General features: G+C 37.9%; 1 protein-coding gene across 1 annotated transcript in view; it reads left to right on the forward strand.

Annotated features, from left to right (window-relative positions):
* The window catches only part of SPAG17 (sperm associated antigen 17), a 361,237-nt gene that overhangs the window by 295,596 nt on the left and 50,955 nt on the right, over nucleotides 1-14,686 (forward strand). The window contains exons 32-35 of the mRNA XM_004380343.2: nucleotides 4,150-4,338; nucleotides 6,625-6,770; nucleotides 6,860-6,990; nucleotides 8,822-8,949. Coding sequence (XP_004380400.1) covers nucleotides 4,150-4,338; nucleotides 6,625-6,770; nucleotides 6,860-6,990; nucleotides 8,822-8,949 — 594 coding nt within the window. The remainder of the gene's footprint in view (nucleotides 1-4,149; nucleotides 4,339-6,624; nucleotides 6,771-6,859; nucleotides 6,991-8,821; nucleotides 8,950-14,686) is intronic.

The following is a 14,686-nucleotide window of genomic DNA, read 5'->3' on the forward strand; positions in this document are numbered from 1 at the left end:
ATGATATCCTTCTCCAGGGACTGGTCCCTCCTGATTGCATGTCCAAAATACATGAGACAAATGTATGCTTCCAAGGAGCATTCTTGCTGTATTTCTTCCAAGACAGACTTGTTTGTTCTTCTGGCAGTCCATGGTATATTCCATATTCTTCACCAACACCATAATTTAAGAGCATCAATTCTTCTTTGGTTTTCCTTATTCATTGTCCAGCTTTCGCGTACATATGTGGTGATGGAAAATACCATGGCGTGGGTCAGACGAACCTTAGTCCTCAAAGTGATATCTCTGCTTTTTAACACTTTAAAGATGTCTTTTGCAGCACATTTGCCCAATGCAATAAATCATTTGATTTCTTGACTGTTGCTTCCATGAGCATTGATTGTGGATCCAAGTAAAATGAAATCCTTGACAATATCATTCTTTTCTATATTTATCATGATGTTGCTTATGAGTCCAGTTGTGAGGATTTTTGTTTTCTTTATGTTGAGGTATAATCCATATTGAAGGCTACAGTCTTCGATCTTCATTAGTAGATGCTTCAAATCTTTTTCTCTTTCAGCAAGTAAGGTGGTGTCATATGCATATCACAGGTTGTTAATGAGTCTTTCACCAATCCTGATGCCACATTCTTCTCCGTATAGTCCAGCTTCTCAGATTATTTGCTCAGCATATAGATTGAATAAACATGGTGAAAGGATACAACCCTGACACACACCCTTTCTTGGTTTTAAACCTTGCAGTATCCCCTTGCTCTGTTCAAACAACTGCCTTTTGGTCTGTGTGCAGGTCCTCCATGAGCACAGTGAAGTGTTCTGGAATTCCCATTCTTCACAATGTTATCCATAACTTGTTATGATCCACACAGTCAAATGCCTTTGCATAGTCTATAAAACACAAGTAAACATCTTTCTGGCATTCTCTGCTTTTAGCCAAGATCCATCTGACATGACCAGTGATAACCTTGGTTCCACATCCTCTTCTGAATCCAGCTTGAATTTCTGGCAGTTCCCGTGTAGATGTACTGCTACAACTGCTTTTGAATGATCTTCAGCAAAATTTTACATGTGTGTGATATTAATGATATTATTTGATAATTTACACATTCTGTTGGATCACCTTTCTTTGGAATGGGCACACATATGGATCTCTTCTAGCTGATTGGCCAGGTAGCTGTCTTCCAAATTTCTTGGCATAGGTGAGTGACCACTTCCAGAGCTGCATCTGTTAAAACATCTCAATTATATTCCATCAATTCTTGGATCCTTGTTTTTCGCTAACGCTCTCAGTTCATCTTGGACTTCTTCCTTCAGTACCATAGGTTCTTGATCATATGCTACCTCCTGAAGTGGTTGAATGTCGACCAATTCTTTTTGGTACAGTGCCTCTGTGTATTCCTTCCGTCTTCTTTAGGTGCTTCCTGCCCATTAAAAAAAAAACAAAAAAACCCTTGCCGTCGAGTCGATTCCAACTCATAGCGACCCTATAGGACAGAGTAGAATTGCCCCAGAGGATTTCCAAAGGGTGCCTGGTGGATTCGAACTGCTGACTTTTTGATTAGCAGCCATAGCTCTTAACCACTACACCAGCAGGGTTACCGTTTTGCCCATAGAATCCTTTAAAATTGCAACTCGAGGCTTGAATTTTTTCTTCAGCTTTTTCAGCTTGGGAAATGCCAATTGTGTTATTCCGTTTTGGTTTTCTAACTCCAGGTCTTTGCACATCTCATTATAATATTTCACTTTGTCTTCTCAAGCAGCCCTTTGAAATCTTCTGTTCAGCTCTTTTACTTCTTAATTTCTTCCATTAGCTTTAGCTACTTGACGTTCAAGATCAAGTTTCATAGTCTCTTCTGATATCCATTTTGGTCTTTTTTTCCCCTTTCCTGTCTTTTTAATGACCTTTTGCTTTCTTCATGTATGATATCCTTGATGTCATCCCACAACTTGTCTGGTCTTCAGTCATTAGTATTCAATGCGTCAAATCTATTATTGAGATGGTCTCCAAATTTAGGTGGGATATACATAAGGTCATATTTTGGCCCTCGTGGACTTTTCCTCAGCTTCAACTTGAACTTGCATATGAACAGTCGATGGTCTGTTCCACAGTCAGCCCCTGGCCTTGTTCTGACTAATGATACTGAGTTTTTCCATTATCTCTTTCACAGATGTAATAGATTAGATTCCTGCGTATTCTGTCTGATGAGGTCCACGTGTATAGTCTCCATTTATGTTTTTGAAAAAAGGTATTTGCAATGAAGAATTCATTGATCTTGCAGAATTCTGCGATCTCTGGCGTCATTTCTATCACCAAGGCCATATTTTCCAACTACCGATCTTCTTCTTTGTTTCCAACTTTCACATTCCAATCACCAGTAATTATCAACGCATCTTGATTGCATGTTTGATCAATTTCAGACTTCAGAAGTTGGTGGAAATCTTCAATTGCCTCATCTTTGGCATTAGCAGTTGTTGCATAAATTTGAATAATGGTTATGTTAACTGGTCTTCCTGGTAGGCGTACGGATATTATCCTATCACCGACAGAGTTGTATTTCAGGATAGATCTTGAAATGTTCTTTTTGACGATGAATGCAATGCCATCCTCTTCAATTTGTCATTCCCGGCATAGTAGACCATATGATTGTCTGATTCAAAATAGCCAATACCAGTCCATTTCAGCTCACTAATGCCTAGGATATCCATCTTTATGCATTCCATTGCATAAGGGCCTAGTATCCAGAACATATAAAGAGTTCCTACAACTCAATAACAAAAAGACAAATAACCAAATTAAAAAATGGGCAAAGGATTGGAATAGAACATTTCTTTAGAGGATATACAAATGACCAACAAGCACATGAAAAGATTTTTGACAACATTAACCATTAAAGGAATGCAAATTTAGATGGCTATAATAAAAAAGACGACAGTAACAAGTGTTAGCAGGGATTTGGAGAAAGTGGAACCCTCATATATTGCTGGTGGGAAAGTAAAATGGTGCAGCCACTATGGAAAACAGTGTGGCAGTTCCTCAAAAAGTTAAACATAGAGTTATATGACCCAATTCCTAGCAATTCCATTCCTAGGTATATACCCAAGAGAAATGAAAATGTATATCCACACAAAATTTGTGCATAGATGCTTATAGCAGCACTATTTATAGTAGCAAAACTGTGAAAACAACCCAGCTGTCCATCAACTCATTAATGGATATGCAATGGAATATTATTCAATCATAAAAAAAGTATGAAGTATTGATACATGCTATGACATGAATGAACCTTTAGAACATTACACTAAGTGAAAGAAGCCAGACACTAAAGGCCACATATTTTATGTCTCTGTTTATCTGAGATGTCCAGAATAGGCAAATCTATCAAGATGGAAAGTAGATTAGTGGTTGCCAGGGGTTAGGAGGTGAGGGTAATGGGCAGTGATCGCTAATGGTACAGGGTTTATTTTTTGGATGGTGAAAATGTTCCGAAATTAGATAGTGGTGATGGTTGCACACATTGTGAATGTACTAAAAACCACTGAATTGTACACTTTAAAGGGTGAATTTATAATATGTGGATTATATCTCAATTTTAAAACGGCCTGTCTGATCCGGAAGTCATTACACAAAAGATACTACTTAAGGACGGTGTTAGAGCAGTGAAGACAAATAAGAGCTTCTGAGAGCATTTGTCCTATGGCTTTTGACCCTCTTGGAGATACTTCTTGCCCAAGAACATAAACCAGATATTTGCAGCTAATGTCACAAAACAATATGTACATAAATTTTTGTATGAGAAATTAAAAAATAAATAAATAAAAATAAACCAAATATTTTGAATAGGGCTAAGTGTCTTCACCTCAGTCAAAATATCTGAAATAAGAGGACACAGGACAGTTACTTAGAAGAGATACTCAGGTAAGTAGGTAAAATGTGAGGACACAAGAGAAATTATACCTTGATCATTCAGTTGTCTCCGTATCATGTAGTCCTTCCCAAACCTTAAATCTTTCCTTGAGTAATGCTTTCTTCCAGGAAGCACTAAGTTTGTGGCTAGGATCTATGGATAATCTTTTGCCCAAAAGGATATTCCAAGTCCCTCAAATTGAACAAGAAATTTTTTGTTTAAATTCTCTCTGTCTGTTACCCATCCAGGTGTTACCTCCAAACACAGGCTGTCTTTATATTGATAGAGATTGTTCAGCTATATATTGCCATGAATCAAGCAGTGATATATACCATCCCTTCCAAAAGCGTGAGCAACTGAGAGCTAGCAGGTACATCATGAAGCACACGTCAGAGATTATCTGTGAGGTCATGGATCCCGAGGGAAACACTTTCCAGGTAAAGTGAATTTTTAGTATGAAGAGAGACCCTGTGGCTTTGTTTCTGAAATATTTCACTCCAGGCAGCTTCCATGTGGCTTTTTACTTTAGTTCCCTTGGGACTGGTCATTCGCTTACTGCCAATACATTGGGCAAACTGTAATGAATGTCAATTTCTTTGATTTTCAAGTGTACTTCCATGGAGGAGGGTAAGCCCATCAGTTGGGATGGTAGAAATGCTAAAGCCAAATAAATCATCAGAACAGAAAGGAATAAACATTAGCAAACATCTTAAAATAATGCCAACAAAAAGGAATTATTTAAGAATGGTCTGTACCAGGCTGAAGTGAGAGCAGATACATGGGGCAACAGACAAGGTTGTCTGACCAGGCAGAATCCATGGTTAGAAGTATCAATTAGTGAGGATTCAGATTGGGTTGGATTGGGGAGGTGGAAAGCCTGAAGAGGTGCTCAGCTATTCTGTGCTAGAGCTTTATTTATCTTCTGTTTTGTCCTTCTGCACCATGACTATCCCCTTACCTCTAGGCCACCAACCAGTTGCCGGTGAGTTCATTTTGACTCATGGCCACCCCATATGTGTCAGAGCAGAACTGTGCTGCATACAGTTTTCAATGGCTGATTTTTCAGAATTAGATCACTAAATCTTTCTTCTGAGGTATCTCTGGGTGGACTTGAACCTCTAGCCTTTTGGTTAGCAGCTGAGCACATTAACCATTTGCACCACCCAGGAACTCCACTTCTAGGCCAGGCATTGGCAAATCACATCCCTGTGGGCCACTTGTTTTTTGTACAGTCTGTTACATTTTTAAATAGCGGGGGAAAGAATCAGAAAAAGAATATTGCATGACATAAAAATTATATGAAATTCAAATTTCAGTGTCATTACATAAAGTTTTATTGGAACACAACCATGCTCATTTGTTTACATATCGCCTATGGCTGCTTTTGCATGATAATGGCAGAGTTGAGTAGTTGCAACAGACTTATGACCAGCAAACCCTTATTTTTTCTTTGTTAAATAAATGAGACTTTTCACAGCATAAGGTCAGCTGCTAACAAATTTTAATTTACAATGAATTTGAAGTAGAAACTTAAAGCCCAAAACCCTGTATGTTGAAATGTCTGGGTTGTCCAATCCAAGGGTTGTCCCACGCTTTGTTCCTCCTCTTGAACATTCCTCCACTGGTTTTTAGCCTGAGCCACACTGCTTTCTGAGGAGACCCACGGTATATCTGGACAGCTCTGATGGCTACAACATTTTTTTCTCATATCGTTAGTAAATCTGTTTCTGTATGTCTTCTACCTATGAGTCCTAACTCTGCCCTTGGAATCACAGAGTGTAAGCCTCTTTCATGTGGTTGTCTTTTAAATATTGTAAGACATGGTACAAATGGTACAAATCGGAAAAAGAAGAATATTGCATGACATAAAAATTAGCACTCAACTACTAGCTGAAATGTTGGTAGTTCGAACCCACCCGAAGGTGCCTTGGAAGTCAAGCCTAGTGATCTGCTTCTGAAAGATAACAGCCTTTAAACCCTGTGGAGCAGTTCTACTCTGCACATGGGATATCTCCATGAGTCAGAGTCAACTCCAGGGCAACTAACAACACAATCATGACTAAGGCCAGTGAGTAGAATTCTTGCAGGAGATCCAGGCTCTATTCCTAGCTATTACACCTCATGTGCAGCCACCACTCATCTGTCAGTGGAGGCTTAAGTGTTACTGTAATGGTGAACAGGTTGCAGCGGAGCTTCCAGACTAATACAGATTAGAAAGAAAGACTTGGTGATCTATTCTAAAAATCAGCCAATGAAAACCCTGTGGATCACAGTGATTCAATCCTTCAATCCCGTTATACCTGGGGTCACCATGAGTTGGAGGCCAACTCGAAGGCAGCTAACAACGACATCATATGAATATCCTCTCCTTTATGTTTAAATTCCAATTATTTCAAATAATCCTCAGAGGATATGGTTTTGAGTTCCCGCCCCAGCTGAGCGAGTCACCTTCCTCTGCCTCTAAATATATTATGGTTTGTTTATCAGTTTGTTTTCACATTCTAGGTGTGGATTGTAAGTAGAGATATGCTACTTACCAAGTTTTCACTTTTCTTAATGCAATGTATATTTAGTGAAAAATGCCTTGCAAGTAAACATCTCTGATTTTCTGAGAAAGATCGTCTGCTTTCTCAAACTGGACCAGCAGATATGTAAGCTTTATGGCATTTTTTTTCTTTTTCTTTTCGCTGCTTATATACTTTGTCCATTACTTTGTCCCTTAGGTCATGGCTAATGGTAGAGCATCAACTATGTTACCTGAACAAAAATTTGAAGAGGATGTAAGTTCAAATACTGAGGGCTATGATAGTTTATCATCTCTTCACCTACAGAAGAATCGTCTGCAAATTTATGGTGAACATGTCCCTAGGTAAATAATAAGACCTTTTTTTTAATTGGAAGTTTAAAAAGCATTTTAACAGAATATGTAAAGTGATTACATTTTTATTCTTCAAATAGATTTTTTATTATCTATGCTGATGGATCAGGAGTGGAGCTTCTTCGAGACAGTGACATAGAAGAATATCTATCCTTGGCGTATGGAGAATCCATGACTGTAGTTCTCCAAGAGCCAGTACAGGAACAGCCAGGTAGAGAAGCCACACTACCTGAAATTCACTGTGTCCCTTCACCAATTCTCATCCCGCTTATTATCCAATCTATCGTCTTCTATACTTTTTCCCCTTTTTTCACTTTTATACTTCACTTTCCACCTATCAGGCCGTTTTGACCTATTTATGTAGTTGCTTGAATTTATGTTCATATCAAGCTATATCTGAGCATCAGCCTATATAAACTGTTTGCATTTGAGTGCCTCTCCCACCTATGAGCAGACTTGTGTCTGTGTTTTGGCATATACCTAGATGCCTATTTATGTGTTCATTTTATCTTAGTGGGAAAAAAACAAAGTGAGATATCTCTTGTAAGTTCACTGGCACTTTGAGGGTATTGCCTTGATGATATTTAATACAATAGGAAAATGCATGTGATATGTATGCTAGAATGCCAACTCGAAATAGATGATAAGTTATATAAGTTATATTCATTGGGCACCTTATGTTGTTTAATCTATTTCAGCAAAATTAGTGTGGCTGGAGGTTATAGAGACATATGGAACCATTAGTATATGTAGTAACGTGTGTATTTAAATATATATATATATATATATACAAACCTGCATGTTATCTGTGTGTAAAAAATAATGTGCCATGTCTAGGTTTATGTGAGTGCTTGTTTTTATCTTGTCTCTGTTTGATGGGATATATTTTGTATCCTTTCACTAATATGCCTGCATCTCTGGGGACTTACATCTTTTAGCATCTCAATGTGCATGCACAATATAGTATACCTCATTCTTTGTCTGTGAATATGACTCTGGCTGGCTATGCAGGGCATGTGTGGAACTGTGTGAGAATAAGAATTCATTTCAAATTGCTTTGTCAGCCAGTCATGTAACTAATATCCACTTGGCAACCCACCACGCACCAAACACTGACTGGGTGTTAGTAATACAATGGTGAACTAAGACACACATGGAGGCTGCTTTCATGAAGCTTCCAGTTTAATATGCTAAACAGGCATTAGTTAAATAGTCACACAAATAACTGTATAATTATAAATTGGGGTATGGTCTGTGAAGGAAAGGCACATGGTTCTATGAGAGTATCTAACAGAGGAACCCGATGAATTCTAGAAGGCTTCCCTGAAGACTCTTGAGCCAAGAGCTAGTAGATGAGTAGGGGGTAATTAAGGCAAGAGAGAGAACTCTCATGGAAGAGGGAATACCTATGAGGAAGCATAAAGCATTCAAAGAACAGAAAAAAGAAACGTGGTATAAAGTAGCTGAGGTGCAGAGTAGGAGAATGGTGCAAGTTGGTCAGGGGCCAGAAAATGGTAAGGATTTCTGTGTTTTCCCATAAGCAATGGGAAGTCAAAGAAGACTTTTAATCATGGACTAACATAACTGGTCATTCTGGTTTCAGTGGGAGGTTCATTCACAGAATAAATATTAATAGAAGGCTAATATTTTCTGTAATCCAAAACAGGATCTCTCTAAGATGGATGATGTTGCCTTGGTCTAGGATAGGGTCAGCAGAGAGCACAGAAGTAGATGGACTCAAGAAATGCTTGGTAGTAGAACTGATGGCCTTGGTTATGGGTAAGATGTGGTTGTTGAAGGACAGTGGGCTGTCAGTCTATACTCCTAAGTGATCTAAATCCAGCCTCCAGATGTTGTAGTGACTACAAGCCTTATCCTTCTTCTTAGATTGTAAGGTCCTTAAGCATAATCACTATGTCTCACTTACATTATTATGTAGAAGGAAGTTCTAAAAGTGTTTGTTGAACTTAATGAATACCTATTGAATTTCTCAGAGTCATTTTGATGTAAAAATAATTTTCTGATAACTCTCTTTGAACCAGGTGCCCTGAGCATCACAGTCCTTCGCCCTTTTCATGAAGCATCGCCATGGCTAATGAAGAAAGAATTAGATACAATTGTTCCTCCTAATCTCCAGTCAAGGACATGGGAGACATTTCCCCCAGTTGAGGTATACATTTTTCTGCTGAAAAGGCATTTTATTTGTATATTCACCCATCAATGGACCAGAGTCTTGGGTTTCCTCCCATATATTCATAAATTTTCATCCCTATGTAAAATTTTAATGGGTTTAAGGAGTTCTATATTTGAAAATTTTAACACTTGTAGATGTGGTGATCAAATTTTAGGGACATATACCAAACCCATTGTCACTGAGTCAATTCTGACTCATAGCAACCCTATAGGATAGAGTGGAACTGCTCCCATAGGGTTTCCAAGGAGTGGGTAGTGGATTCGAACTGCCTGCCTTCTGGTTAGCAGCCAAGCTCTTAATCACTGTGCCACCAGGGCTCCTAGTGGCATATACTGACTGTTTAATCTCAGTTTTATTTATTTTATCCTATATTACAGGCTTAAACATCTTCCTATAATATAAAATGGCCCACTCTTAGTAACCCATGTTTATTCCACCTCTCCTATCATGGAATAACTAATACAATGCAATAACAGAAATCTTCCCTTCTGTTGTTCAATTTTAGGCCTTTCACTCTCCCTTTTTTCTCTTCATATATAAAAAATACACTGTGCATTTAAGAATAATGTGAAGGATTACATACAGGAATTTGCAACTGTGATGTTAGAAAGTAAACGTTGTAATTATGTCAGACTAGAGAAACCCAACCTAAAGTTTTTGAAAGAATAAAAGAAAATATCTTGAACAAGAATCATGAAGTCCTGTATCTTGCAAGATTTGCTATTTCACTTCATAAGCAATTTATGTAATATGCCCAGCATATTTTCATATGTTAATTATTAATAAAGACATTGATAATGTAATCAGAGAGAGATACTAGGGCTAAGTGAGAAGGATGATGTTTTTGATGTATGATGATTTTTGCTACACAGTCTTCTAAGAGCAAGGGCACAAATAATAAACACTTAGATAACAAGAACTTTTCACTCCTTTATTTTAATTTGGTGGCTATGAAAAACATGGTGAGATGAAGGTGACCTGGAATTCTATTATTTATTAATAGAATTAATAATTTATTAATGTGTGCTTTGGGACAAGTCACAATGGATCTCCATTTCCTTATCTAAAAGATGAAGAGGCCACACCAAATGGCTCGCTAAGGCTATATCCAAGTTCAAAGTACTACATTATGACAAAGAATATGCCACATCTTAGATTAATAAAGAAAGTAATAAAGGAAGTTTATTCTCTTCCTCTGAAGCTTTTCATTTTTTTTAGTGTTGTGCTTTAAGTGAAAGTTTACAATTCAAGTTAGTCTCTCATACAAAAATTTATACATACATTGTTATGTGACCCTAGTTGCTCTCCCTATACTGTTACAGCACACTCCTCCTTTCCACCCTTGATTTCCTGGTCCATTCAACCATCTCCTGACCCTCTATGCCTTCTCATCTCACCTCTGGACAGGAGCTGCCCATTTAGTCTCATGTATCTACTTGAGCTAAGAAGCACACTCTTCACGAGTATCATTTTATGCCCTATAGGCCACTCTAAACTTTGTCTGCAGAGTTGGCCTCGGGAATGATTTTAGTTTGAGGCTAACAGAGAGTCTGGGGAACATGTCTTCTGGGGTCCCTCCAGTCTCAATCAAACCATTAAGTCCGGTCTTTTTGCTACAATTTGAGTTCTGCACCACACTTTTCTCCTGCTCTGTCAGGGACTGTCTGTTGTGTTCCCTGTTAGGGCGGTCATTGGTGGTAGCTGGGCACCATCTAGTTCTTTTGGTCTCAGGATGACCAAGTCTCTGGTTTATGTGACCTTTTCTGTCTCTTGGGCTAATAATTTCCTTATGTCTATAGTGTTCTTAATTCTCCTTTACTCCAGGTGGGTTGGGACCAATTGATGCATCTTAAATGGTACTCTCTAGCTTTTAAGACCCCAGATGCTACTCACCAAAGTGGGATGCAGAACATTTTCTTAATAAACTTTGCTATGCCACTTGACCTAGATGTCCCCTGAAACCATGGTCCCCAGCCCCCTGCCCCTACTACTTTGTCCCTCGAAGTGTTTGGTTGTATTCAGGACACTTCACAGCTTTCATTTAGTCCAGTTGTGCTGACCTCCCCTGTAGTACAGGCTGTCCTTCCCTTCACCTAAGATAATACTTGTCTACTACTAGTTAGTGAATACCCCTCTCCCTCGCTCCCCACCCTCGTAACCATCAAAGAATGTTTTCTTCTGTGTTTAAACCTGTTCTTGAGTTCTTATAATAGTGGTCTCATACAATATTTGTCCTTTTGCAACTGACTAAATTCACTCGGCATAATGCCTTCCAGATTCCTCCATGTTATGTTTCGCAGATTCATCGTTGTTCTTTATCATTGTGTACTATTCCATTGTGCAAATATACCATAATTTTTTTATCCATTTGTCCGTTGATGGACACCTAGGTTGTTTCCATCTTTTTGCTATCATGAACAGTGCTGCAATGAACATGGGTGTGCATATATCTATTCATGTGATGGCTCTTATTTCTCTAGGATATATTCCACGGAGCAGGATTGCTAGATCATATGGTACTTCTATTTCTAGCTTTTTAAGGAAGTGTGAAATTGATTTCCAAAGTGATTGTACCATTTTACATTCCCACCAACAGTGTTTAAAGTGTTCCAGTCTCTCCACAACCTCTCCAACATTTATTATTTTGTGTTTCTTGGATTAAGGCTAGCCTTGTTGGGGTCAGATGGTGTCTCATTGTAGCTTTGATTTGCATTTCTCTAATGGCTAATGATCGTGAGCATTTCCTCATGTGTCTATTAGCCGCCTGAATGTCTTCTTTGGCGAAGTGCCTGTTCATATCTTTCGCCCATTTTTTAATTGGGTTATTTGTCTTTTTGTTGTTGAGGTTTTGCAGTATCTTGTAGATTTTAGAGATTAGACACTGATTGGATTTGTTGTAGCCAAAAATTTTTTCACAGTCTGTAGGTTGTCTTTTTACTCTTTTGGTGAAGTCTTTTGATGAGCGTATGTGTAGGATTTTTAGGAGGTCCCAGTTATCTAGTTTCTCTTCTGGTGCTTGTGTATTGTTACTTATGGTTTGTATTCTGTTTGTGCCATGTATTAGGAATCCTAGCATTGTCCCTATTTTTTCTTCTATGATCTTTATCGTTTTAGATTTTATATTTAGGTCTTTGATCCATTTTGAGTTAGATTTGTGCATGGGGTGAGGTATGGGTCTTGTTTCAGTTTTTTGCAGATGGATATCCAGTTATGGCAGCACCATTTGTTAAAGAGACTGTCTTTTCTCCAATTAATGGACTTTGAGCCTTTGTCAAATATCAGCTGCTCATAGGTGGATGAATTTACGTCTGGATTCTCAAATCTGTTCCATTGGTCTGTGTATCTGTTGCTGTACCAGTACCAGGCTGTTTTGACTACTGTGGCAGTATAATAGGTTCTAAAATCAGGTAGTGTGAGGCCTCCCACTTTGTTCTTCTTCAGTAATGCTTTACTTATTTGGGGCCTCTTCCCTTTCCATATGAAATTGGTGATTTGTTTCTCCATCTCATTAAAAAATACCGTTGGAATTTGAATCAGGATTGCATTGTATCTGTAGATCGCTTTGGGTAGAATTGACATTTTCACAATGTTGAGTCTTCCTATTCATGAGCAAGGTACGTTTTTCCACTTATGCAGGTCTCTTTTGGTTTCTTGCAGTAGTGTCTTGTAGTTTTCATTATATAGGTCTTTTACGTCTCTGGTTAGATTTATTCCCAAGTATGTTATCTTCTTGGGGGCTATTGTAAATGGTATGGATTTGGTGATTTCCTCTTCAAAGTTCTCTTTGTTGGTGTAGAAGAATCCAACTGATTTTTGTGTGTTTATTTTGTATCCTGATATTTTGCTGAAATCTTCTATTAGTTCCAGTAGTTTTCTTGAGGATTCTTTGGGGTTTCCTGTGTATAAGACCATATCATCTGCAAATAGACATACTTTGACTTCTTCCTTACCAATTTGGATGCACTTTATTTCTTTTTCTAGCCTAATTGCTCTGGCTAGGACCTCCAGCACAGTGTTGAATAAGAGTGGTGGTAAAGGGCATCCTTGTCTAATTCCTGTTCTCAAGCGGAATGCTTTCAAAGTCTCTCCATTTAGAATGCTGTTGGCTGTTGGCTTTGTATAAATGCCCTTAATTATGTTGAGGAATTTCTCTTCTATTCCTGTTTTGCTAAGACTTTATATCATGAATGGGTGTTGGACTTTGTCAAATGCCTTTTCTGCATCGATTGATAAGATCATGTGGTTCTTGTCTTTTGTTTTATTTATGGGATATATTACATTGTTTGTTTTTCTGTGTTGAACCATCCCTGCATACCTAGTATAAATCCCACTTGATCTTAGTGAATTATTTTTTTGATATGTTGTTGGATTCTGTTGACTAGAATTTTGTTGGGGATTTTTGTGTCTATGTTCATAAGAAATATTAACATGTAATTTTCTTTTTTTTGTGCTGTCTGTACCTAGTTTGGTATCAGTGTTATGCTGGCTTCATAGAATGATTTGGGAGTATTCCATCCTTTCCTTTGCTCTGAAATACCTTTAGTAGTAGTGGTGTTAACTCTTCTCTGAAAGTTTAGTAGAATTCTCCAGTGAAACCATCTGGGCCAGGGCTTCTTTGTTGTTGTTGTTGGGAGTTTTTAAACTACCTTTTCAATCTCTTATTTTGTTATAGGTTTACTTTGTTATTCTACCTCTGTTTGTGTTAGTTTAGGTAGGTAGTGAGTTTCTAGAAATTTGTCCATTTCCTCTAGGTTTTCAAATTTGTTAGAGTTTAATTTTTCATAGTATTCTGTTACAATTCTTTTAATTTCAGTTGAGTCTGTTGTGATATCACCCACCTCATTTCTTATTTGGGTTATTTGCTTCCTCTCCTGTTTTTCTTTTGTCAGTTTGGCCAATAGTTTATTGATTTTGTTGACCTTTCCAAAGAACCAGTTTTGCTCTTGTTAACTCTTTCAATTGTTTTTCTATTGTCTATTTCATTTAATTCTGCTCTAATTCTTATCATTTCCTTTCTTCTGGTGCCTGAGGGCTTCTGTTGCTGCTCTCTTTCTACATGTTTGAGTTGTAGGGTTCATGTTTTGATTTTGGCCCTTTCTTCTTTTTGGATGTGTGCACTTAATGCTGTAAACTGACCTCTGAGCACTGCTTTTGCTGTGTCCCAAAGGTTCTGGTAGGATGTGTTTTCATTCTCGTTTGATTCTATGAATTTCTTTATTCCATCCTTAATTTCTTCTATCCCAGTAGTTTTCGAGCAAGGTGTTGATCGGTTTGCATGTTTGATTTTTTTGCTTTCTTTTTCTGTTATTGATTTCTACTTTTATGGTTTATGGTCAGAAAAGATGCTTTGTAATATTTTGATGCTTTGGATTTTGTTAAGGCTTGCTTTATGGCCTAATATGTGGTCTAGTCTATGTTCCATGTACGTTGGAAAAGAAAGTATACTTGGCTGCTGTTAGGTGGAGTGTTCAGTATATGTCTATGAAATCAAGTTGGTTAGTTATAGCATTCAGATCTTCCGTGATTATTAGGCTTCTTTGTGGATGTTCTTTCACCGAAAGTGGTGTGTTGAAGTCTCCTACTATTATTGTGGAGCTGTCCATCTCTCTTTTCAATGCTGTTAGAGTTTGTTTTATGTATTTTGGAGCCCTGTCGTTCGGGGTGTAAATATTTATTATAGTTATGTCCTCCTGGTGTATTGACCCTTTAATCA

Source organism: Trichechus manatus, unplaced genomic scaffold (assembly GCF_000243295.1).
Source record: "Trichechus manatus latirostris isolate Lorelei unplaced genomic scaffold, TriManLat1.0 scaffold00073, whole genome shotgun sequence".
Lineage (NCBI taxonomy): Eukaryota > Metazoa > Chordata > Mammalia > Sirenia > Trichechidae > Trichechus > Trichechus manatus.